The sequence below is a fragment of the Acipenser ruthenus genome, chromosome 3, assembly GCF_902713425.1.
Source record: "Acipenser ruthenus chromosome 3, fAciRut3.2 maternal haplotype, whole genome shotgun sequence".
NCBI lineage: Eukaryota > Metazoa > Chordata > Actinopteri > Acipenseriformes > Acipenseridae > Acipenser > Acipenser ruthenus.
Genome location: NC_081191.1, coordinates 32155428 through 32182964, shown reverse-complemented (window position 1 = coordinate 32182964; position 27537 = coordinate 32155428). Strand labels below are relative to the sequence as shown.

Genomic DNA, 27537 nt, shown 5'->3' with positions numbered 1-27537 from the left:
CTCCTTCCAGGGATATCCTAATCCCAATTTCTTCCTACACACTCTTTTGGCTGTTTCACAAACCCTCAACAATACGAAACTATACTTTTTAAATATACATTTGCAGGGCAGGTGAGAATTAACTTATTTTACCTGTAATGGAATATATCCAGGACACCAGTGTTGATTGGTTGATGGGGCAGTAAAGGAGTCTAGTCTCATGGATAACTACTCACCATTTAAACTACATTCTTTTAAAAGTATTGAAAATATATATTTATATATTTTTTTTAGCAATTTAATGCAAAAAATAATCTTAATAATAACGCTCCCAAGAATGTATACAACAGGGGACTATATTCAAGATCAAATGGATATAAATAACCATACCTCTTGACAGACCATTGTAAGGATAAACAATATTTTAATGAGATGAATACCAAAGTATAAAATGGAGCAGCTGTTCAATATGTAGAACTTGGAACACCAAACTCGTCCCTCATAAAGGTTTATTGTTAATTAAGAAAGTCTAGCTGCATAATTCTACATTAAGTTTAATTATTAAGGAATAAGAAGAAGCTATACAGAATGCAAATGCAAGATGTATTTGTATTCACCATATGTGGATGTCTGAAAGTGTATTTGTTGTCTTACAGTGTATACTTGGTAAAAAAAAATGTATGTATGTATGTATAAAACTAATAACTGAACAGAAGCCATATATATATGGCTTCTGTTCAGTTATTAGTTTTATATATATATACATATACATACACACACACACACACACACACACATACATACATACATAAATACATACACTAACTTCCCAAAAAAAGTTACAGAATTTTGTTACAACTATAAAATCTATTAATCTGCAATGTATGGTAATTAATGCAGCATGTAGCTCGTTTCTCAACACAATGGCTGTCCATCAAGACAGTCCCCCAGGTGCTGTGGGAATGGAAAGGTTTTCAGAAAACCACAACCAGACAGCAAAACCCCAGTTGTGAAAGCTTGAGACACAGACATGTGTTATGTATTGTGACAAGCAACAGATGTGCTATAGTGGCATAAATCACAAAAACCCTCTACACTGGATCAGACACACCTGTTTCCATTCAATCAAGACCACTCTCAATGGACCATTACATTTTTTTCTTATTTCTTATTTTAAAAGCTGACCTGTTTTTCCATCATTGCTTTCTCATACTCTGACTGCACAACATCCAGCTCAGCCTGTTTGGCATCCAACTCTGCTTGTGCTTTCTGCAGATCGGCATTAGCCATGGTAAGTCGGTTTTGCTGGACTGCTAAATTGGCCTGCGAGAAACAAATGAAAGATAAATTATAATAGTGTCATGAATAATGTAGAGCAATTATGACATAAACATAAAAGTCAATACCCCACATACATGCTATTTCGTGACCGATCTTACCTTTAATGGCAGCACCTCTTTGTTAATAGAGAAGAAGGAAGCCATAGCTTTAGTCCAGGAGCACAGACCAGCCACGTTCCCGCACACTCTTTTGGCTGTTTCAATGTTGTAGTCTGCCATCTCAAAGTAAGGCTGAAGCAGCTCCACTACTTCTTCATTGATGGTGTCTTTCGGGAATTGCTGTAAAGATGCATGAAGGCAAGTCAGAGACCGTGATTTGTTCTAAACATTTATAGATATGATTCTTCACACTATTAAAAAGGGCATGATAGTGGATTCCTGTGCTGATATAGTCATTGCACAGGAGAAAGTGGAGGTCCAAGCCCAAATCTCTCTTTTTTTGTTCAATTAAGTTGAGATTTGAGGAGAGAAAATAAAAGACAAAAATAAGATAAAAACAGTAACAAATGCTACTCGTGCAAGAGGAGTCGCACAATACTTGTTTAATGTTCGTCCACTGTGTTTGTCTGTCTGTTTTGGCCACCTCGCCGTTTTGTTTTGTGTCAGTGTTTGTGTTTTTGTTCAAACCTTTTATTTGCTCATTTATTAAACAGTGCAAGCAGCGCTTTCTTTCAATTCACTCGCAGTGCTGTGTGTGTTTGTTCCGGGTCTGATGTCACCACTCAAGCCATCCTGTGACACCTACGTACAGGATGATCTCTATACACAACAATCGATGAAGTGAAATACTTAACATTGATTTCTCATACATGATTTATAGTTTGACATCACCAAAATGTTTACGAGCTCCTTTACCTGAAGGCTGCCCAAGAAGTTGCCTGCAGTCATCAGTTTGAGAGACTCCTGCCAGGATGGGGTGGTGCAGCTCCTCTCTGGGTCGGCTTTCACAGTGTTCACCCTCCTCTGGAAGAGCAGCAGCACACAGTCCATGATCCGCATGATGAGGTGCGGGGGCCGGCCCAGGGTGCGCACCGTTGCAATATCTGATGGCTTGATGGTCTGCGATAAAGGAGGCAATTAGCAAACAAATTGCACACCTTCTAAAATCCCCCAACCCCCCCCCCCCCAACCAAACCAAACAACCTATACAATACTGGAAATGCCCTTTTTTTGGCATTTATCTACTAAGCCATCATATTGGAATTAGGTATATATAATCTGTAGAGAAGGCTAGGAATCCGAGTTAAGATTCTGATTATTTTATTTATTTATTTTTATTTTTGAACAGTTTCTAACCTTGCCCCTAGTGTATTTTTATTTTTTTTGTGTGTGTGTATGATCAAATGTTTAATTAGCGAATCAAAAGAACAATACAAACAATGTAATCAGAACTACATTTCCCATCATCCTTCTGGTCACATATGTAACTGAGGTGGATTTACCAGTGAGCAGGAGGATGATGGGAAATTTAGGGCTAGGAGGTGACTAGCTCTGCTCCCGTTAAAGTAGTAATGCTGTCTAACCCTATGAATAAGAAACTCTGCGTGATGTCTAAGTAGAAGATTTAGTTATTTTTAAGATAAGATCTAATTCCAGCTCTGTGGCCTCAGTGAACGAGTTGTGTAATGTGTAATTTTACCGAGTCGTGATTTGCTGTACCCTTGAGCAAGGTACTTTACCTAGATTGTTCCACTTAAAACCCAACTGTATAAATGGGTAATTGTATGTAAAAATAATGTGTAAAAAATAATGTAATTGTATGTAAAAAATAATATATCTTGTAACAATTGTATGTCGCCCTGGATAAGGGCGTCTGCTAAGAAATAAATAATAATAATTATTGATTTACTTATTGGAGGAGAGTGAAGCAGCAGAGACTGACGGAATGTTGTGCATTAGTGAATCAGATTATGTATGTAAATGTCATCATACCTTCAAAGCAGCCTCTGCCTCCTCCAGTGCTGGCTTGGCTGCCTCCAGTTTCTCTTGTGCAATGGCTTTGTCAGCGGAGATGCTATCCACAATTGCCTGGGCCTTGTCTTTTACCTTCTGCACTTCAATCTTCACCTTTTCAGCAGCTTGGGCCTTCACCGTCACTTCTTTTAACACCTGAAATGTAGAAACAAGCAGACAGTTAGAACAATATTACCACCCTCTCATGGAATTTAAAACAATACACACTCACAGTTAGGCAGACATTTAAGTCATCAAAGATTATCCAAAAGTAGCAAAGCAATGTTCCTACAGCCTTTTTTTTTTTTAAACTGGTCTGATTCTGTATTCCAACTATCTATCAGATTGTTTTATTTAACCACATTCTATTAGCCTTCAAATTATATCCTATATAAGTTTCAATCTTTGAATATCTGTAGAACTGTGGTGTTTTGTTAGCTTTTCTTCCATAAATAAAATGAAAATACATCAACTCCACAAGTACTGCATGAGTGAGGATTATTAGTTGAATATGAATTCAGTTAATTTCTGTTTTTGATGCAACAGTACCCTGATAGTTAGTGTATTTGATCCATGGTTATGGTCAGTGGTCCAGATAAACTGCATATCTGCCATTTTTACGCATTCAAAAATCTGAAAAAACACACTAATTTAAATTGACCGCATAAAATAGGCATATCAATTTTGCTGCAAAGCTTGTCTGCCTCCCCTAAAACTTCCACTAACAACTACATCTCCCACAATACAGTGTCTTCAGTTACTAGGGAAACAAAAACCTAACAAACATTATCCAATCCCTGGCTAGACCTGTTGTCTTTGCAGCCAATCACAGTAAGAATAAGAAAAATTCGAAAACTACACAGGTTGAAGCGTAAACACCCCAGTCCAGTTACAAATCCAACTGGAACCATCATCAGAGGCAACCGCTAAAAAAAGCTACCTATAATATTAAACAAACTGTTTTTATAACTTATTAATGCATTTTCATATTTTATTTACATGTATGGCTTTATATTGAAGTTTTAACATGTTCACTGAGTTTAAGAATTTAATGTTAAAATATAAGTAACTTAATTAATTTGCAGAGTCAGTGTGATACCTTGAAAAAGATGTGCTGAGCCAATAAAGAACCTTGTAGAACACACGCGTGGTTGTACTGTAGTTCAAAGTAATGTTGCAGTTAAAATAGAAGGCTCTTTTTTAATGTATATCCTATTATCATTAAAGATTGTACAGTATTTATCGAGATTACTCATGACTTCAAGGTAATGTTGCATTTAATGTTAAAATGAGAGGGTAAGTTACTCCCAAACCCAAAACCTTATCTGGAGCATAGTATTTCATGATTGATACACAACTACACACCATGTCTGCCTTCTCATTGGCGACTTGCAGCTCCTTCTCCTTGACCTCCAGTTCCTTGCTGAGGCCTGCCACAGATTCGGAAGCCTCCTTCAACTTCTCCAAACCTGTGTTCATTCTGCCATGGGAATAAGCATGGTAAACGGTATTATTAATTAAATCAGTTGCACAGTTTAGCTAAACCAATTAAGCCCTAAAATGTAAAAGCAAATATTTATCATTCCTTGTATTAATAAATAGATTGGTGTAATTCAGTTATAACCACAGTTTTCTACAGAAGCAGATCCATTAAGTGAATTCTATTTTTGTTCTGTAGATGTGGCAGAGCAGGACATTCATCACAAACAGTGAGAAAAAAAAGGGTTCTATTAGAACACATTTATGGTTAAAAATGACAAGTTTGTGGTTCTTTGACGCAACCATTAAATTAAACAGAAGCTCTTACCTGATGGCTAAGGTCTGCACCTCTACATGTTTCTCTTTGTAAATGATTTTGTAGCCCTGAATGAAGGAGAGGTAGGACTTGGGTGTGACATGGGTGGAGCGGCGGAACCTCTGGAAATAGTCCACACATTTCTCGGCCACTCCGTCCTGGAAGGAGCCCATGCACTGAACCACTTCGCCCTTCACCCCTGCTGTGCAGTCAATGTCGTAGGTAGACAGGAAATGCTCCGACACTGTGCAGAGAAGTACATTGAGTGGCTTTGAAGTGGTTAGCCTAAAGGACTATATTAAAAGCTTATTACATTAATTTGGGATAATAACTGGTTATTCATATTCATCTACTCAGAAATGTATTTCTATTATTATTACTAACAGAATTCTTCTAAAATCTTCATGTGTTTTCTGACAACATGTATAAAACTGGTTTGTGTTCTGAATATTTACAAGGTCTACAGAATAAGCTTTCTCCTTGTCACACATGACTACCAGGAATAAAATTATATGTTGTCTATCATGGACTGAGACTATGATGTTAAATTCTAACGGCTGGTTTTACAGACCCTGATTAGTACAAATCTTAGATTACTTTACCTAAAATAACATTAAGTAATCCAGGACTAGTCTAGGTCTGTGAAACCAGCCATAAATACCGAACAAGTGCTGCACTTTTTAAAGTGTTGACTTCTATTTGTTTGAAGTTTGATCAAATGTATTTCTCTCATTTCAACAGCAGAAGTTTAATTATTTGAATATAACTTTAATAAAATAATATATCACAGCTGCAGTGAACAAACCTACCAGCAATTAGAGCGTCCTTAGGCCACCGGCTAAACCAGTCCATAGTGCAGCCGGAAATGAGTGCCGGGAATTTTAAGGCCCGATTACGGAACTTCTCCCCCACGGGTGAAAAGCAGAGCACCACATGAAGGTTCTGTCGGACCCGGCTCATGAAGTAGTCATACAAATTCTCATTAGTCGGTGGTCGTCGTGGAAACTCCTTCTTCATTACTGGTATCAGATCTCCGGTGATCTCATCAATTTCATCACGGGCAAACAGGTTAGAGACCTAAACAAAATCCAACATTTAGTTTTTGTCATTGAAATGTAAATCTTTTGGAGTTAAACTCATTGCGATTCAGCAACCACTCCTCGCCAGGTGCCTGACTTGACATTCAAAGGCTGGGAGCAAGGCAGGTTGTAAGCATGGAGAGAAAGCATTTCTTGAGGGAGAGGACAACTGGTAGGCAAGACTCTGTACTGATAAGAAAGGAGTATTACTACCTGTTAGCTACTTTTGGATGTAAACTCAGAGTTACTGGCCGGTTCAGAGAAAATAGTAAGTAGTATGAGGTTATTATATTACAACCAACTTCTAAAATAATCTTCAAAATAAATCTGAAAATTATATTTAATTTACTTTCCCATCTGGCTTGGATAAATAATATCTATAGTGAAGACCTGCTGGGCTGTCTGATTTGCTTGCTTTTTTCATTTATCCATTAATAGCTTGTATAATGCATTGCAGTCTACAACGACACCAGATGACAAAGTACTTACCAAAATCTGCTCACATGGTTATTCTATTAGATTTTTTAAGATTGCCTTCATTTAAAAATAAATCTAAATCCCCAAAAAAGAGTATGCTTGTGTCAATTCACACATTGTGGATTTTGCTATTATGACAAAAAAATTGTCCAGTAAGTACAGCTAAAGACTGCAATTCTGTTAATTTAAAGCATTCCACACATCATGACTTTCTATTAAAAAAATGTGGTTGTGATTTAGCAACAATCTACTCAAAACAACAATTAAACTGTGCCTTTCAGCAACCAAGTTGTTTCCAGCTATTTTTATATATTATTCGTTTTTTTTTTTTTTTTTTACATTTGCACTTGCTTACACCATACTTGAACATGAATGAAACCTGACACCTGACAGCCCATATTGGACGCTTACATCTTTAAAAGTACTGCCAGTCTTTTAAAGATGCATTTTTTTCCCCCACAATGCAAATCTTGTATACCTTGTATGAAGAATATATTGTCAGGATAAATCAAAAGGTTGCTTTTTCATGTCATTTTAAATACATGGTTTCTGTATGTATCCTAGCTGGAGGTATGAGACAAGTGTATATTATAAGCACAGCTCAATTCCCCTACCTCTCCTGATGACAGAACATTATTCATGTACTCTAAGAAGGATTCATCTTTGATCTCATTGTCGGTAAAGATGAAGCTGATGCCTTTGCCTTGTTGACCCGCAGTCCTATAAAGCACTTTCAAGTCTTCCATCAGGTTTGAGGCATTGTATGATCTGAGAAAAGAAACCATAGATATAGCATTAAGTACATCATGTGTACCTTTCCACTGCTCTTTTACAATTTCTGTATAATAAACTTTATTTTTGTGGGTCTCGGATTCTTTTGTTCAACACACTTGCAAGAACAGAAGCAAATCCGATGAAACTATTTTTTTTTTTAAGTTTGCTTTATTGTTAACATTGATTCCACCACACAGACTTAGAGTATTGCTACCACACGAAGCAGCAAGCATGTCCCAAGAGCTGCTGAGAGCTGTAGCTACATGTCATTTCGAATGGCTAAGAACTGTATACCATTTATTATTTTCTTTATTTGAAGAAAAAAAAAAGGGGGTGGAGGTACACACAGCGGAAAAAATAACGGGCAAGCAAAAACTGTCAGGGCTTGATATTATTACAGGTACCGGTAGACAACATGAAACCCAATTCTACTCACCAGTAACAAAAACAAATGGTCTATGGATTCTAGCAGCATTACATACATTTGTTAATTATAGTGTGAAAATGTTTTGCTATAATTATGAAATATAATCTCAGGATTATTAGTGCCACTGGCAATATTTGACCCTTCTTCATACAGATTAGCCTCTATACCTAAACCTATGCCCCTCCATCGTGTTCCACGGGTTGCAACACAGTAGTGTTTACACAGTGTTGTTTACTTGTGTATTAATATAGAGTGATTAGTAAATTGTCACATCAAAATGGTTGCACAATTATGCTGATTGATATGCACTTTAAACAAATGCATTTGGTCTACTTGTTAGGTAGGTCAACATTTTTATGTTTGTGTTCCTAACTTGAAATGAAAAACTAGACTCTAGGGAGTTACGTAAATCAATGTGATGGACCCTAAAATAGCCTATACAAAGCTACCATCTGGTGGTAGAAAACGACCCTGTATAGTGTCCAGCATTTACAGTATGTATTTGAATTACAGAAAAAGGGCAACCATTACACTGGGGGATGAATTAAACAAAAAATGAAGATAAGACTTATTCAATTCATAGTGTACCTTATAAACAAAACAAACCTACCTTGTTAAAGTGATCTGGAATGTTCTGTAGCCAGCAATATAAGAAGCCAGTCTTGTCAGGCTCTGTTTACCAGAGCCACCAACTCCAACCAGAAGGGCATTTCCTCGTGGTGTGCAGATTATTCGAGAAATCTACAAAAGTGAACCATGGTTTGTTTTTATTTTTACAACATGGATTTGGGTTTTCAAATTGTTTTACGATGTGCAGCTTAAAAGAGATTATTCTCTTCATGTACTTCAATACACAATATACAAATGATATGAAAACAGTGAAATCTTTCATATTTTGAAAAAGAAAACTATGTTCCTGTGACAAACAAAGACGCAATGATGTGCTTCTCATCACAGGTCTATCAAAACCTTATCTCTCTATTTTTATTTCATTTTTTTGCCAGACTAGTTGATTCATTAGAACATCAAACTTATAAGAGCAATTCAGATTTAAAAATAAACTGGGAAGATGTTTATGTGGGAAAATAGTTTTCTTCAAGTCAAAAGCATTTCCAAAATGTTGTTGTTTTTTCTAAAACCTTATTTTTCTGAGTTTAGTTTAGAGTACTATAAAGTATCGTGGTCAAGTGGCTATTGCAGGTGGCAGAAAACAGTCAGAAGTCGCAATTAAAATGTCAAACGCAAGCTTTTATTTAAGTCTCAGGTGAAAATTGGCAGTACAAAACACTAATAAGTAAAAAAACAAATCCACAAGCCTGTATTTAAACACAGATATTATTTACTGAGTACACAGCTACTCAGTCACTCCAGCCTCACTGGAGTCTCAAATCTAGTCCCCAAAAATGAGCTCTACACAGGTACTTATACCCTCCCTTATCACTTGTCCCTCCCCAGGACTAATCCACTACGCCTTCATTAAAGTATGGTTTTATAAATGTTACAGTATCTGCATTTAACCGATTCACACTTATTAAAATGTTAGGATCCTTTCCCTTTGTTTAAACATTATATACCCACTCTCACCAGTTAAGCATACTATAATTAAAACCCAGCTAAAAGATACAATTCCCCCCACATTAAGTATTCTTAAGTGCGCTCATGGCTACAATAAAGTCTGACGTCAACGCATGCGCACCACAAGATGGTTGCACCCAGAGCTACACCAGCTTGCCACGTTCACATTTATTCAGAACATGAAATGCATTTAAAAAATATTAACAAGCGCTTTCACTTCTCTTTAACTAAAAGAAAGTCTGAGCTTTAAAATAAACTTAAGCATCACGCTAGTAACATATTGCCCTTGTAAATCACATGTGCACCTATTCATTACTAAACACAAACACAGTTACAGCGGTAACTTTTCATAGCAATCCGTTATTATTTTACATTTACAATGTTAATCACAAATAAACAGTATTAAAAAGACAGTCTTTTGGATAATTCTGTTATACAATGATGTACGATCGTAGTGATGACGTGCGTTTCTCTTGTTTTCACTCCGTCACAAGTGCTAAGTATGCACCAAAACATTGCTTCACATGAGAAAACCTTGACAAAACAACTAAGCTTTACTTTACCTTGACTAAATGAATCATGGCGTCCCGGAAGAAGACCATGTCCATGCCAGCTCCCCGGATGCTCTCATTATATTGAGCCAGAAACATGTTCAAACGATCCTTCAGACTTTCAAATGACTCAATAGGCTCATACACCTTGGGCATATCAAAGTCAGCATCTTCTGGCTCCTCTCCTGGACCATATATGAATAATAATAGTTTGGGTATTTAAATGTATTTTTAGAATATATATTTGTTAACATTTTTAATGGGTACTGTTCATAAAAACAAAATTAAAAAAAAGTAATGTAAATATGTTGGCAAATGTCAAAGTCAAGAGTAAGGAATCCAGTTCAACTTTGATCTCAGTCTGAGCTATAGTGCAGAATGACCTGACCTGATAAATTCCGCAGTTCAGTCAGCTGAGCAACTATGGGTAAAATTTTTTAAAAAAATTCTATATTTTACTAACAGTATTAGGCTTAACAAGCATCTACCAGGCATATGACTTGTGTGTTGCTGAAGCACCCATAGCACCAATTCTATGCAATAAAAATACTTACTTTCTTGATTTTGTATACATTTTCTCAAATGCAGTGATTTAAGTTTTAAGATGTATGTTAAAAGGTTTATTTTGTGTCATTAGGTAATTTAAAACACATCGTTAATATTGTGCACCCCGTTTATTGTACAGATGGGTTAGTGACTTAGGCAGAGGTCAGGACTATTTCTTTGTCATATTTTCTTGTTCACCTGTCGCCTCAGGAGCATCCCTCAGGAAGTCAACAAAGTGGGCTTCAACTCCAAAGTCCACAGTGGCTTTGGCCCCCTCCCCCAGCTCCTCCTCCACAAGTTTAGCCACAGCCCTGTCAAACCAGGCCACATCCTCCGAGTTGGTGAAGCGGTCAGCTATAACTCTCTTGCATTCATGTTTCCAGAGCTGAAGAACCACCTGCAACAAACAACATGTTGATAGACCAAGAGAATATGTGGTGAAAAAATCTTTTGCTGCTGTCACTTAGCTCTGCCATGAATTGCAAATTGCCAACCAATTTTACATTTCATTTTATTTTATATTCCAATGGCTTTCCAACAACACTTACATCTGACCCAACAATGACTTCAGAGATGGTATTTAGCATTCCCTGCCAGATCCTGGACAGGTCTCTCAGGTTGAAGATGTAGTGGAACTTGGCTGGAGTGGGGAGCATTTTGATTTTGGTCATCTGCCACAGCCTTCGGGTCAGAGACACGAGCTTGGCTACAGTGCTTCTTACATCTTCTGAGAACCCCCGCTGTGCACAGTAATGTCCTATTCCAATCACCCCTACAAGAAACAACAGATCAATATTATTAATGCAACAAGGCAGAGCTCCTGATAGGGTTTATTAAGCTGGACCCATGAAAAACGGTGATCATAGTGTCACAGAGCTAGTTAAGATCCTTAGACCTGACTGGATGTGGAAAATATACCAAATAAGCACAGGTGTTCAGGCAGGATCTTTGTCTAATTTAGTGGTGCATAAAGTATAGGGAGAAAACAGAGGAAGCTGTAATACATTACAGGAGCCAGTTCTTCTCCTGCCTTGGAAAAGAAGAGCTCTGAAGCAACTTTCACACTAGCTGAATAAAGAACGTGGAGTTCTCAGTTAGAGAAGATAAGGGCCTGCGTGCTTTCCAAATAACAGTTATTTCTGAGAATATCAACACTGACTCAGAAGAATAACCACACATTGAACATTTTGTGAACTGCTAAAATTAGATTATGCTACCGAATGAGGTGTGACTGAAGGTATATCAGGGGATGTGGCCAAGCAATCTGTTCCTTGGGTATGGTTACGGAAAGACCTATAAGGACGAACTGTGTTATAAAGAAACTGTGAGTTTTGTGTGTTGTTTTGCCAGCCTGTTTACACTGTGATTTGTCATTGTCTGGGAGCTGTAGCTAAACCGCCAGTAATTAAACCCTTTGGCACAAGCCCCTAAAAGACAGGATCATTATTATTATTTATTTATTAGCAGACACCCTTATCCAGGACGACTTACAACTGTTACAAGATATCACATTATTTTTACATACAATTACCCATTTATACAGTTGGGTTTTTACTGGAGCAATCTAGGTAAAGTACCTTGCTCAAGGGTACAACAGCAGTGTCCCTGACCGGGGATTGAACCCACGACCCTCCGGTCAAGAGTCCAGAGTCCAGAGCCCTAACCACTACTCCACACTGCTGCCCAAGTTTTTATGTTTTTAAACCTAACGGTTTTTAATTGAGGGCTTGGGCTTGGACTCGATAAAACATGGTCCCTCTGAAGAATGCTACTTTTTACAAAATGCTTAATTTTAATAGAATTAGCTTTTTATAGAATTGACTTCTTAAAAATAGGATTATTGTTTTAAAACTTACCATTTTTTAATTGAGAGCCTGGACTCTTGATAAACATAATCTCTCTGAAGGAGGCTACTTTTCTTTTTGCAAAATGCTTAAAAATAGATTTAACACTCTTGACAGATAGAATTGTTGTAAACTAAAGAAAATGTTCTTAAATTGAGAATGTGTTCTGAACAAAGGCAGTGTGCATTCTTAATAAACACAGTTTCCCAAAGGAAGCTGTTATCCTATTATAGTGTCGTGACTGGTTTTTGGTTCCTCTTAAAGTTTATTGGGTTGCTTAAATTCATTTCACTTGGGCCTAGAGCAAGACCAAAGCAAGACCAAAGTTGGTCTACCATAAACAAAAAGCCACCAGTCTATACAACCTTGTTATTTTTCACAGAAAATTGTTAGTAAATCATAACATCATTACCAAAAATCTTATCAATGGAGGAGTTGGAGGGCAGGGTGCAGTTGAAGATGGAGAAGTGCCTCTTCAGTCTTTGAGGAATGTCATTCCTTCCTCCACCGGGATGGATCATGGCTGCCAGAAACTGAATATCAATGATGTTCGTGAACTCCCCCGGCTTCTCCAGGTTATAAAATCCATTCTGTTCCATCAGCTGGCGGACTATCTCATTGGTGACCTAAAGGAGGGAGAAAGAAGGCACATATGAAACACATTGCTATAACTGTTGCTACCAATATGGAGCTATGAAAAAAAAAAAAATTGTCACAAAGGGTTCATTATTTTTGAGAACTTTGACTATAGAAATTAGCTGTCTACCGAGTGTGAAGCCCATAGCTCAAAGCGTTTGGTCTATCATTCGAAAATTAAAATGGCAGCCATTTACAATAGATTAAGTCAGTCATTATCAAACTGTTTATCATAGATGAGCTCTTGAAAAAGAAGCAGATTTATATAAAAAAAACATGATCAATTCTTTGCTACCTACAGTTGTGCTTACTCACCTGATCTCCCCATTCATTGATGACGGGCATGTTGATATCATCAACAAAAACAGACATCTTCTTTCCAGCTGGAGGTCCATAGGTTGCACCCATTCGTTTGTCCACATAGCTCTCAATAGTACGCTTTATATAAAAGAAGTAATAATAAATGATTGTCTATTAGTGCTATTTTGTTACATATAGTTAACAACTAAACCCACAAATACATACCTAGGGAGTTATATGTATTGCGGAAAAATCTAATTAAACATTACTCTGCCCTACAATTTTGTTTTTCAAGAACCGAATAGATATCTTTGGATATCTTTAAAAAAAACTGCTCATAACAGCCAAGAGGGATGGTCTTGTGACTACCACATGACATCTTCATGAGAAAGCTTTCAGTGGGTCCTTATCACCCCACAATAGCTGCAGAGGAAAAGGAAAATTGGAGATTGAATGACCAGTTTAAAAACTTGGTAAAAGGGTGTATGCCCTGGAAAAATGTTTGATATCTCTACCTGGAACATCAAAGGCGTGGTGGCGGAAGAGAAATTGAGACTTTTCGCCATGTGGGATTCAGGATCATACTTTGACATATATCCTTTAATGATGACTGTCTTGGCCGTACCCTGCTCTCCGATCAACAGAACAGCCTAGAAAAGAAGTAATAATAATAATAATAATAATAATAATAATAATAATAATAATAATAATAATCCAATATTGAAAGAGAAGATGATCACATGTTTTCAATTATATTGCTGTACAGTTTGTTTGATTAATATTTTACATAAAATAACATGTCTGAAAAAGAATATACAATTTTATATTACAATATGCATAACAAGAATGCCATAACTACATATTTATTTACCCCATTATTAATCTGAATAAGAAATATTTCAAATATTTTTCAAGTCAAAAGCTGGCGTCTGATAGAAAACAATCTGTGCTTTAGAATGAGAGGACTAGAAACTTAAGAGAAAAAGGATCCTACCTTGCCCTGTTTAGCAATTGTCTGTATAAGGAAGTCAGTCCTGACATTGTCTACATTCGGCACAAGTATGGACCCATATTCAGGAGTGATGTCAGGTGGGTATATATACTCCTCCACCTGTGTATTCCAATGAACCCATTTACCTGAAAATCATTTGCAGTAGCATTTGAAAGCAGATTATTAGTCACATGACGCTTTCATACACATTTATTTTGCAAGGTGGCCAATATAAATGCCAGTCAGACACTTTAGTGTCACCTTCACATCAATATATTGCTTGAAAAATGTTACGCATAACTGGCTGCTTAAGATACATTTTTGCCTTCTAACTGATTGTACGCAACTGGCAACCGCACACAAAGCAACTTGTTGATGACATTTCAGTTACAAGACATTATCGTGGGCTGAAAATGAGCTGAGGATCACCACTAATCCTTTTATTATAACGGGCTCCTGGAGATGTTCTGAAGGGGACCGAGGGTCCATACTGGGAGATACCCTATTTACAGAAAGGTCACAACTCACCATCAGATGTGACATGGTAGTCAAACATTGTGTCCTCGCTGCCGACTGGGATGTTGGGCAGATCGAGTTGGATGGTCTCGTGGTCCCGGAGCCAATTCTCCAGTTTCCTTCTGTCTTCTAGCTCTAAAACAGCACCGACACTCCACATGAGGGAGAACACATAGAGTCTCTCCAAGTGCTCCCGAGTCACCTCTCCACCTTGTTCCTAAACAACAATACAACAGAAATATGATTTCCAGTACTGAAGGACACAGAATGCTAACTGACACTCCACTGGCAAAATGACAACATTATATAAAACTCAAACCCACAAGTCCTGTCAGTTGAATTAATAAACTCAATTAAATAAGAAGTCTTTATTCATGTGCTGTAAATACCCCTCGATATTATATTGTTAATTGTCACTATAGTTTTTGACCACCATATTTCCATCTATGCAGACATTCCTTTAGTTGGACCTGCTTAATAAAACATCAGCCCATCTGCCTACACATTCCCAGTGAAGCTGAGGCCAAAAACTAAAAAAGAAAGAGGAAAACTATGAATGCCATTCAGATAAATAGAACAACAATATACTGGCAACAACCTTTTGTGTGCAAGAGCATCTGTCTGCAAAAAGAAGAGTGGGTTCAAAGACTTTTACCTTGGGAGGGATGAGGCCCTGCAGCATGTTTATGCTCTGCATGATTACAAAGGCCTCCAGCATCTCCATCTTGTACTCCAGGGTCTGCACACTGAATCGATACAGAGCTGGGAAAGATGATGAGTAGAGATTCTTCAATATTTCCCCCTCCTGCAAAGAACGCTTCTTTAGCCAGCCCTGAAAAGGGACAAAATACAAGTATATATACATAACTAAGTGAATGATAACTGGCAAGCTCCAATTTAGAAAAGCAATTAGAATTACATGCATCCTTAAGCATGGAGTTGAACAATCTAGATAAATGCAACTATTATTCAAATGTCTTACCTCAAGAATGGGGCTCCAGTTCAGAACCGATGAGCTCATAAAAACCATGCCGTTCCGGGACACAGTGGCTGGGGAGGCATTGTCAATATTGTGTGGCTCAAAGACAACCTTGCAATTGGGAGCCATAGGGATGCGATCTCCGTTAGCCAAGGTGAGGGTCTTGTTGTCATCTAACACAGAGTTCAGGTTTTCAATCCAGATTGCATCAACTGGCCCATCTAAGACAATCCACATGTGCTCTCCTGCAAACAAAGTGTTGACAAATCAATAAAGGTGGCAGCAGAGGAATGAAATCATTGTGATAAAGTTTAGTACTAGGACTGTGGTGTTTTGTGTGTTTCCATATTTTGGTGGTATCCAAATATCTGAGGAAGTAATGTATATATAGAGCACACAAGTAGAAACATGACTGACTGCCGAGAAAAGACTAACAAAAACGTTACTGCCTGATCTCGAATCATCCATGACCTATAGGCAGCCATTTTCAAAGCAGAAGTCATTATCTGGGAGATGTCAAGTAATAAAAGAGGACCTCCAACTCAGAGGATGATGACAAGGAGATATTTGTTGTTGTTACAGGCATGGCTTTATCAATATGCCAAATAGACAAGTTTGTAGCATCATTGCAAAAAACTGAGTATTCCTTTGTATAATGGCTCTTGTATGGCTCTTGTAATGACTCTTGTATGTGTAATTGAGGTTGTATTTTGAAAATGCAATGTTGTAGTCACGCTCTGAAAGGGAGGGGGACCGAACAGTAGTAAGCACCCAGATGTCCATGGTGCACTGACGCCACTACTCCAGATGGCTCCCTGAAAAGCGGCCCTGATCCTATGGCAGCAAACTCCTAGGGAAGCCACAGGCCGGTTCCAAACATCATTTGCAGCGGGCACGGCCGGCTGTGCCGGTCTTTGAGGCTGCTGGGGCCTAGGGTGCAAGTTTGTCGCTGGTTTACGCACTGGCAGTGGTTGCTTGGGAAGTGGGCGAACCAGCTCTTTCATGGATTCCTGCGCACGGTGAGAGCACTGCAGCATCTCATCCACCACGGGACCAAGCGTATGCCCTGGTGTAATCAGGGCATCTATCAGCGGTGCCTTGTCCCCGTCAGGCACGCGTGCCTGGGAAAGCCAAAGCTGCCTGCCTGCAGCTGCCAGCGCAGCCAGGTTCCTACCCACAGCCTGCCCGTTGAGCTTGGACACACGGAGCAAGTTCTTGTTAACCAGGCACAGCTCATCCAACTGTTGTGGTGGGATCCTGTGGCTCTCAGAAAGGGACCTCAGCAAATGGCACTGGTAGGCTACTAGGATGCTATTATGCCTAGCCTTGCGGCGAACACGCTTGCAGAATAGGCGTGCTTGAGGATCACCTCAGAGACCCGGCACAGCTTGTTGGGGCAGGTAACATCCTTGGACAGGAGCGCTAAACTAAGTGCCTGGAGCAAGGCGGTAATAGAAGCTTCAACTGCTGGAAAATGGGCTAAACAAATTAAAAGCATAGTAAAAACAGAACAAAAGTTCTCTGGTATAGAACAGCAAATACAAAAATAGTTAGTGTACGAGTACCTGTATGATACACCCACTTCTCTGCATTATGTACCCTATACAGGGTGTCCATCGACCAGGAAACTGAAGGAGCTGTTGCCAGATGATCCCAGGAAGACTGGACTTCAAAATGAGTATCTGGGTGAACTTGGGAGGAGGGGGGGGGGGGGGATATGGGAGAGGTGGTAGGCTCATCAAAAGTTGACTGGCTTATTTCACCTTCTGTAGGCCAGGGCACTTGCATTATTGCAGTGGCCCTCCTGATCAGTGGTAGAAGACAGGGAGAGCTTAACTCCACGTCCTCAGACGGGAACACCAGCTCCTGTTCGCCCACCTCCTCAGAGACAGTATGTCCTCCTGTTGCCAATCTTTGCTCGTAGCCCCCTGGGGCCCCAGGTGGGGCCGAACTTTCCCGCACTTTTCCTTGGTAGGAAACAGCTGCCTAGAGCTTTTCCATTTGCTCCAAGTCTGCCGATTGCTTGGAATGGCGACTCTTCTTCTTCCTCCTCAGGGGCAGAGAAGACAAGCAGAGGAGGATGATAAACTTGCAGTTGTGATTAGCCAGTGCCTCCTTGGCACGCTCTGGACCCAGGCAGGAACAGAAACTGCCATGCTAGTCCTCAATAGGTAGACTGGCCTTGCATGTCTCACAGGGATAAAACCTGGGCATGATGCAAGAAGCAAGCAATGCAGTGTACAGTATACAATTGCTGCCTCAATCTGCTTATAGTTAAATCGACCGGGCGGGTCAAGACCCGAGCGGGACCAGTTTGGTACCCGACCTGTGACCTGAGCACCAGTCCGTAGTGGGCCGCGTAGGACCAGGGTGGAACCGGGTCGGTTTGGTACTTATGTACAACTTATGTTACTGGATCCCTGGGAAGGAACGACTCAAGCCACAATGCCACAGCGGGACTAACAAACAACAGGCTGTAGTGCACACTACTTTTTACAATTAGTAAAAACTGTTAGTGATATTTAACTAATCAGATCACAACATGGTCTCATTTGAAGTGCTTTTTAAAACCCCAATAGTAACGACTTAAGTTAAGATTTACAATTTTAAAAAAGCAAGCTATGAAGGAATGAAACAGAGACTAACAGAAGTAGATTGGAGTAAAATAGAGAAAACATCCACAGAAAAAGGATGGCTATTTTTAAAAAATGTAGTACTACAAGTGCAAAACAATTGCATACCAAAAGTAGACAGATCAAAATCTAAAACAAAATGGCCACAAAAAAAAGAGAAAAACGGCACTTTACAGAATTTTTAAAATGGACCGAGAACAAAGTACACACAAGAATACTTAGAACTGCAAACGCGAGTCAAAAAGGAAGTTAGAAAGGCCAAGAGAGAGATTGCAAGGAGGCTAAAACCAATTCCAAAAAGTTTTTCCAATATTATAAACAGCAAATGAACATTCAAGGAGGAAGTAAAATGTCTAAGAGATACAAATGGCAAAATCATAGCAAATATATTAAATGATTACTTTTCACAAGGTTTTACAAAGGAGGATACGGACATGCCCCACATGTCAACCTGTTCCCATCCAGTTTTAAATAATCTTAGCATAACAGAGGCAGAAGTGTTAAAGGGACTAGGAGCTCTTAAAATAAACAAATCCCCTGGGCCAGATGAGATCCTCCCAATAGTACTCAAAGAAATGAAAGAAGTTATTTACAAACCGCTAACTAAGACCATGCTACAGTCTCTTGAGACAGGGGTTGTACCGACAGACTGGAGCATTGCAAACGTAATACCGATCCACAAAAGGGAGACAAAACCGAACCAGGTAACTACAGACCAATAAGCCTGACTTCTGTTATATGTAAACTTACGTGTAACTAATCCATGTACATGCATTTCCTTGAATCCCTACTGTGTTTAGTTTGATAATTCATCTTTTTTTTGTCAAAAGCTTTCTGGAAATCTAAATAAACCATGTCTAATCACACATCACCACTACACCTGAGCACTGCAAACTACTTTGCCACAGGGAGATACTACAATTGAAGAAGGAATCTATTAAAAAGACCTAGGAGTTTATGTTGACTCAGAAATGTCTTCATCTAGACAATGTGGGGAAGCTATAAAAAAGGCCAACAAAATGCTCGGATATATTGTGAAAAGTGTAGAATTGAAATCAAGGGAAGCATAGGGCTACTGATTTTCCACAATTGCGGAAACACGGACGGAATCGCGGAAAAAGCAACTAGCTGTTTTGTGAGAGTTTTTGTGATTTTTAGTTTTTTTACTCGTGTTGCTATAACATGGCTCTCTCTACTCTAGCTAGTAAGAACAGAAAATGGTGAAAATTGTAGATTCAACAAAGAGTGGACCAATAAATACTTATTTATTTTACCACTGTACTGAACGCAAAGTCAGTGTGTTTATTGTGCAATTAATGTGTGTCAGTAGTTAGGGAATATAATATGATACCAAACAAGGAGCTTTTGGAAATACGTATCCAGAGGGCACAGTAGTTAGAAGCGCTGATCTCTTTTTAACAGTTATACTATTAGAATGTCACATACATTTTAAAATGTTTGTAATGATACTCTGTTAAATTCTCTGTTCTATTATTAAAGTACTATTCATATGGTAAAATGTGTAAGTCTTGTTCAATATATGAACATTAAGTTATATAATATTTATTATTGCTTAAAAATGTGCAGAGTAAAATACTCTGGCCCGCCTACTCCTAACTTTTGTCCAATCTGGCCCCCTTAATTTAAAAAAACTAGTTGAAGAGCCCTTAAGGCAACTCTATCTGTCCAGGGTATACGAGAAACACATGCAAGCAGTTTTACAGCAAGTACAGCATAAACCAGTCTGCGTTGTTCCAGATGAAACTACAGATGGGAGAGATAAAACTGTCCTGAACATTGAATTTAATTGAATTTAATTTTATGAAAATTGTATACTTTTGTAATAATGCCCCTTGTTTGACTAGTCTGTATATTGTAATGCCAGCAATAAGCTGTTTTTTCAAAACACCTTTATTTGTTGACTGACCTACAGTACATTGTTATTAGTGGACTGCTTTAAGACTACAGTATCTTAGGCAAGCAACCATGTACTTATCTGAACAAGGGTCTCCAATCAGGTCAGTCTTAAAAGGAAAAATGGCACTGAGATCTGTGTATGCAGTGCCTTTGTGCCCTCGAGGGCAGGCCACGACTGTGTCACAGGCTCTGCAAGCAACTTTGGTATATCTTATTCAGGTTGCCGGGTCTTTAGGAGGCAAATACCAATAGGGTAATGGTTACATTTCATACTTGAAAAGGAACAGTTAGTACAGCTCTTTTTTAACATTTACCATAGAAAAATGCATTGCAAACTTAATTCTGCATACTGAAGCAGAGGTACGGTACGGCATATTAAAAACATAGTTGGTGTTTTTATTTTTACAGGACGAGGAGGGCTTATCGTACACGCAGCCATCATAGATGGTCAAGTATGTGATCTTGCCTCGCGTGCTGAATGCATGCCTGCCACAGGGCTCCCCTGGGTCCTAAACCCTGCTAGATACAAACAGCGATTGCAGTAACCACAGACTGTACATGACACAGTAGCCATAATTTTAGTACCTGAAATGTTAGCGAGAAATTGACTTTAGCCGAAATTAAAAGATTTTCTGACCTAAATGGGCTAACAGTTGTTTTCAGCAAAATACGAGAGGAAATCTGTCCCACGAGTTATAGGCAATATATACTTTTTTCACGGTCTACCAATTTCCTGTGACAACAATATATAACTAAGTAAAAAAGTAAAATGTTAAACATGTGTGTATAGACTAGATTGTTTTTTTCTTATTTTAAACCCAACAGTAGTATTTTTTTTATCATTTCAGTAGTTCTGCCTCATAGTGTTATTCAAACCATATAAAAAGTCACAATATCTAATTCTAACAAACTACTTTGCCATATGTCAAAACTGGTCTTAAAATATTGCTATGAGACTACATTTATCATTTGATGATTTACAGTTCTCCAGTATTTTACATATTGTTGAAATGTTGTTCCTCCGAGTGCTGGAATAAATGGATGACTGCTTTCCTCCCCTGGGTTCAGAAATCTCTCAGCTACTCTGGGGATTGACTGTACTGCCAGCAGATAATTGGCACTCTCTGACAAACTTCTAAAACTCCATGCATTTTTATAAATGTGCCTGGGGCCTTCAGAGTTTCAAAGCATGCTGGGAGCACTATTGTTACCACTAGCATACAATGAACCAAAGAATTAACATATCTCGAGGGTACAAGCAGGAGGGAAATAAAGAACAAGAAAGAGTTTAGACTTGCATCTTTTCAAAAAACCCAGCCTCGTAGGGAATAAATAAAACATAAAAATGCCTCCTCCGTAATCTCCCCTTTTACCAGAAAAACTCTACTCAATCTATACAAAACATAATGTGGTATATGCAGTAGACTTTCAAGGCTTTTGGACACCCACATGCCACAGTGAACCTACCCTCAAGTTATAATTCTATGATAGCAGTTGATTGTTTTGTTTTTTTTATTTTCCCAACACACCCACATACCAAAGTGATAATCAAATTATAACTTGAGTGTTGGTCAACTTTGGGATGTGGGTGTCCATTTAACTTCTGTTGCTTCATTTTAGTTAACTGTTGTAATAACTAAATTTCTTCCTCCAACCTTTCTTGGCCCTCAGAGTTTTCCTCCACAAGGTTGAGAAGATTCCATCAGTCCAATCATTGGTGGCCACATCAAGACGACCAAACATCTGGGGTGCAGTGATGGCCTTGGGGTTCATCCTCATCTCCCGGTGGGGCTGCCCGCAGTCTACAACGACATTGGCAGATCTTGAAAGCACAGCTCTCTAGGCCCATTTTCATGAAGTCTGTAGGGCTTGAACCTCGCCTGAATAACTTATTGATTGCATTGGATACATTGGCAGGATGAGCTATGGTACAAGTCATACTTATAAACTTTTACTTGCAACATATATTAAGCAATTTTTTATTTTATTTATTTTTTAACGTGAACAGAAGATCTTTTTTGAATCAGAGTAAGTAGTTTTGTAGGTGGAGTCATCATGTACAGAAAATACTTTTTAGCTTAGATTTTAGTGAGGGTTTTATTTGCACGGTACATAGTCAGACATTTCTCTTTTTTTCATAAGATATATAAAATCTCTATTACATTACTTAAACACCATACCTGTACTACACATTTAATGACCTGAGGTATTTTGCTATGACTGAAAAGTATTTATTGATCTTCATACCTAATGAAGCAACTATTTGCAGCATTTGTTCTGAATGTGTACTCACCAGTCATAGCCTTCATTAAGGTGTGGATACAAGTAGTTTTTCCAGCACCACTGGGCCCCAGTGCCATCATTCCATGGCGTACTCTTTGAGTCTCAAACAACTGGATTACTTTCAGTTTCCAGGGAGGATGGCTAACAAGACCAGCTTCTGCTACCTGTAAAATTATTCAAAAGGGAAAATAAGCAAGAGTAAAATTCTGCTCTGAATTATTTACAGAAATACTTTTTATTTTTGTTATGAATAAAATGCATTTGACATTCAAAAAATACAGGTATGTTGTGTGTGTGTTTTTTTAAACAACAATTTCAGGCACACAAAACTTTATTTCTAATCAGAATATATTTATATACATTAAATAACTCAAGAGTTTGTGAACAGCTTTGTCTTAATTAGATAGAAATGGTCTTAACCCTAACTTGTTACTTCTTCTCACATTGTATTCTAGTATTCGCACTTACTGTAAACTACACTATTTAAAAATTGTTTTTGCACTGTAGCCTTGTATTGCCCTGTCACACATGCAAGTCATCTTAGATAAAAGGTGTCTGCCAAATAAACTAAATAATAATAATAATAATAATAATAATAATAATACTGTATTTTTTGCCTATGATTTACCATTAATATTTAGAATCTAACAGTTGTCCTGCATTATTACACTTGCCTCAAGTGACTGTATACAGCCATCACTTTTTTCATGCATATTGTGAATCCCTATACCCAGTAAAGAAAAAATAACTGCACTTTGACTGTAAATGGTGTATATATATCATTCAACATAATTTAAGGCAATCGTGCTACTGCTGGTTGAACTGTTACTTTAGTATTTTCCTTGTGTGCTGGTTTGAATAAAATAAACCTCACTCAAAACAGACAACTAACCTGTTTGTCAATTGCAGCTTCCAAGTCAGGGTACCCTGCTTTGTCTAGTTGAATGCCAGGGAAGAGATCTTCAATTAGACTCAAGAAGAGTGGCTCGTCTTCATCAATCTGCAAAAGTCAACCACAGGACACAAACTTTAATATAGTATATATACAAACACATACAAATGGGTTAAACTCTGAAATAAAGCCATTTCAGAACAGAGTACAGGGGAATACTCACCAGTTTAGACAGATTCATGTCACGCAGGACACGCATGACGATGGTGGACTCTGTGTCGCTGGGACTGGCTCTCTTTGCTGCTCCAAGTGTACGCAAGACTGACAAAATGTTTCGGAGACCAAAATCATAGTGCACCTAAGGTATACAGAATAATACAAAAAGTGTATAAAAAACATACAAAATGTGAATTACATAGAATCAGAATGGGGAAAGCTGATTTATGTGCCATTGTAAAATTATATCCATTTGCTGGATTAATGTGGAAAGTCATTGTAGGGTCTGTGGCAATACAGAATAGTCAGACTTGCTGATAATGGCCATTCAAAGGGACTATCTATAGACAGCTGGTCCTTTTATAGTGGTGGTTTTTAATACAGGGTTAAATGTATTTTATGGTCCACTACATCAATCTAAAGAAATCCATCATTGACAGCCCATCGCACCTGTTTGGAAAGCTGTTCCTCACACAGTTTGTAGAGGGTGAAGAACTTCCTGGCAAGCAGAATGTTGTCGTTAAACCCACAGCTGGCCAACTTGACTCTAATAATGATCTGTCGGTCTGGAACCATCATGGCTACAGTACGGAAGTTGATCTTCAGGTTCTCTGGAAGCTCTTGACGACCAGCATAGCCTGGGTTCTGATTGCAAAAATAAAATGGGGAAGATGATGAGCTTCAAGGAGATAAGGTGGCCTAATCAGTTCAGTGCTAAAGACAGAGACATGGGATCTGGATTTTAAAATTAATTTGTCACAGGTGCATATTATTTTTGTGTCACACCTGGTACTTGCAGGAATGGGCAAGATGGGGTATCTGACCATTTTTGCTGGAAGATAGTAAGCATGGCAAATGATGATCTACTGTAAGCAGAAACCGCTATGGAAAACTACAGAGAACACGAGGAGATAATAAAACAGTATTACGTATTAGGAAAATGTAGATGATATAAAACTATCCCATAAGTGTCATCCTCTGTTGTATACTACAGCTATGGCTTATATGCCTGTACACATGAACAGTGGTTAGTGGTTGTTACTGTGAGGGAATAAATAGGCACATATCGTAATTGTTACCAAAAAGGAGTTGTCCTGTTTACATGACCCATAGCTAAGTATTAAGACAATTACATAACACTAGGTAGTCTCTCTTTATAGTACATCCTGTAAACTTGTTTTCTTATTGATAAATGTTTTTGACTAATGACAATAACCTATAGAGCCCCACCATGGTCAAGAATATTCCAAACTCTGGGTTCATTTCCACATTATCACCATCAGTGAAAATGAAGTTCTTCTTGCGCTCCTTCTTGCAGGACAGAACAATAGCAATCTGCTGGGCAGCTACTGATAACACTGGCAGGTCAATACGATTAAACTCATCAAAGCAGCCCCATGATCCCGACTGAGCAAGACCTGATAAATTACAAAAGTTAAAGTAAACTAAGACAGCAAAAAAAAGCAGGGGTTCGCAATTTAACGTAGTTTTGTTTTTATGTCAAGTCAACAGAATTGGTAAATTATATGGACGAGAATTTGCACAACATACTCCTATCATGGGTGCTAAATATACCATACAAAAGGTCTTGCACCTAGCATAAAATAATGCTCAGATAACACATTTGAGAAAAAAAGGTAACCAAGTTTTGTGATGGAAGACATACAATTCCACTCCACAGCATCATAAATACTGGACTTCCAGGGTTCTTAGAATGTGTCTGTGTTGTTGTGTCACTATTTTTATCCTTACACAAGTAATTCATTTTTAGTAAACAAACTCCTCCAAGACAGACATTTCCTGTTAGAGAGTTAAGCGTTTACATACAAGTCAATGTTGTAAACTACTTGCAACCAAAGGAAAAGAAAAGGCAAACCTTTAAAAATGCGTCCAAGGCCACGGAAGTCCATCTGGTCAGAGCAGTTAAAGACCACAACGTATTTGCCCAGACACCTGCCCATGTCTTTGGTGGTTTCAGTCTTCCCTGTTCCAGCAGGCCCAGCTGGTGCTCCTCCCATACTCATTCCCAGCGCCTGAGCCAATGTGATGTAGCACCTGGAGCACAAACAACAAAGGATTAAAAGGCTACAAAGAATGTCCTTAAATAGGAAAGCAGCTGATTGGTTAATGACAAGAAATAATGGGTAGGATTTAAAAAAAAAAAACACTGTTATTGTATCGAACTCGTGGTATAGTAACGAGAGCTTTAGTAGCAAATGATTTTCAAGCAAAATGTGTTAATTAAATCAATCCGTTAATTCTTTGAAATTGAGTCGATGAAGTCTAGCGAACGCATTTCTCGTTAAAAAGCTTGTCGCAAGTCACGTACCTCACTTCCTGTCTCAATGACTAAATAAGGGAAACTCAATCAAAATGCATGTTTATAATTTGTAAACTTCATTTAAAATTGTGCATTTTGTCATGCAGAATGTACATTTATTTAACTAACTTCACATATACAATGCTGATTTACGATTATCTGACTTGTGGGTAAAAATCGGACAGCACAGATTCAAAAAATATATATTTCCAGTATATATATATTTTTTTTGGGGGGGGGATGGAATTTATTTTCTTATGTTGACATCTACTTTTGTCTGTATTTTAGTATGTACGATTGTAGGCTATAAATAAATACGTTTGAAGTGCCATTTGTGTTTGTAGTTGTTAGTTATTATACCATGCATGTTACACTTAATTATAATTTTTTATTCAGCTTTTAAAATTGTGATAAAACTCCTCAACCCAATACACAATGTGTTTATAATTAATTGTTCGGTGAATTCCTCTAATCATGCATTTTCTCTGGTATTGTTTGCTCGCCTCCGTGATAAATAAGCTCAACATAAATAGAAGTAGGGCACTGAACACTTGCAGTATTATAAGAAGATGAACCGAATCCAAATCCTAGATCTGCCCAGACGCATATCCCTCCAATGTGTGCGGTTCTTCTTTAAATAAAAGACACAAATCCGGTATTGAACGTAACTTTTGTATTTAATAACAAGAACAGATTTGATGAATTCTCTTGCGGCTCTCAACTCCCTATTACTGGTGGCACACGCATTAAACACGTCATGCAGCTGCTGAATGCAAACATACCCCCGTATGCAACAGCACAGTCACATCACACTTTTCATGGAGTAAAGTTATGCAGTAAACCTGTAATATATAGTAATGGCAAACTGTTGTAGACTTTTGTGCTTTGTTGCTTTGTCTGAGACGTGTTCTAGAGATCATACTGAGTTATAATTTACAAACTTTTGAAAATCCTGCCCAATGTGTTGAACGTTGATGTATTAAATTAACAACTTTTTCATTATTTTCTAAAAGCATTCCGTTTTAATGAATAAAAGTATGCCTTGCTTGCAAATGCCAGTTTAATTTGTACAACTTCTATCCTTTAAAGATATAAATGCATCACAGAAGGGAACATATTTATATATGTTCTATTTCACCAATACATTACAGTACAAATAACCTCCAGATGCTTTAGCTTGATATGCCCAGAATGTTGCTGCAGAAGTTAAAAGTAAAAGACACTAATTACCTGTCAGTGAGAGGAGTGATGACTAGCCTGTCGGTACAACCCAAGAACTCGTTCTGGTAGATAAACCCAACATCAGTGATATTAACGAGCATCTTGTCAGAGTCCTCGTTGAAATAAAAGCGGCACTGTTTCAGCCATTCAAAATCACTCGGGTTTTTGATGTGCAAGCGGCACTGCAGAAAAAGAAATTGAAAACACACAAGGACACTTTATTAATTTTACTTTGTAACTCATGAACATCACCGTCAAGTGTTAGTTACAAAAACGATTACAAGGAAAAAAAA

The 27537-nt window shown here is 38.1% G+C and overlaps 1 protein-coding gene across 3 annotated transcripts in view; it reads right to left on the bottom strand.

Moving 5' to 3' along the window:
• dnah5 (dynein, axonemal, heavy chain 5) overlaps positions 1-27537 on the bottom strand; it is a 99835-nt gene that overhangs the window by 18494 nt on the left and 53804 nt on the right. For all 3 annotated transcript variants that reach the window (XM_059012808.1, XM_059012810.1, XM_059012809.1), the window contains 27 exons: positions 27254-27426; positions 25580-25758; positions 24934-25121; positions 24154-24348; positions 23711-23845; positions 23488-23595; positions 22606-22759; positions 21968-22114; positions 15766-16007; positions 15439-15615; positions 14796-15000; positions 14271-14413; positions 13792-13926; positions 13292-13414; positions 12753-12966; positions 11045-11268; positions 10695-10893; positions 9963-10135; positions 8435-8565; positions 7238-7391; positions 5877-6144; positions 5080-5311; positions 4638-4752; positions 3252-3428; positions 2175-2378; positions 1419-1598; positions 1165-1302 (listed from right to left, as the gene is read on the bottom strand). In XM_059012808.1, coding sequence (XP_058868791.1) covers positions 1165-1302; positions 1419-1598; positions 2175-2378; positions 3252-3428; positions 4638-4752; positions 5080-5311; positions 5877-6144; positions 7238-7391; positions 8435-8565; positions 9963-10135; positions 10695-10893; positions 11045-11268; positions 12753-12966; positions 13292-13414; positions 13792-13926; positions 14271-14413; positions 14796-15000; positions 15439-15615; positions 15766-16007; positions 21968-22114; positions 22606-22759; positions 23488-23595; positions 23711-23845; positions 24154-24348; positions 24934-25121; positions 25580-25758; positions 27254-27426 — 4713 coding nt within the window. The remainder of the gene's footprint in view (positions 1-1164; positions 1303-1418; positions 1599-2174; positions 2379-3251; positions 3429-4637; positions 4753-5079; positions 5312-5876; positions 6145-7237; positions 7392-8434; positions 8566-9962; positions 10136-10694; positions 10894-11044; positions 11269-12752; positions 12967-13291; positions 13415-13791; positions 13927-14270; positions 14414-14795; positions 15001-15438; positions 15616-15765; positions 16008-21967; positions 22115-22605; positions 22760-23487; positions 23596-23710; positions 23846-24153; positions 24349-24933; positions 25122-25579; positions 25759-27253; positions 27427-27537) is intronic.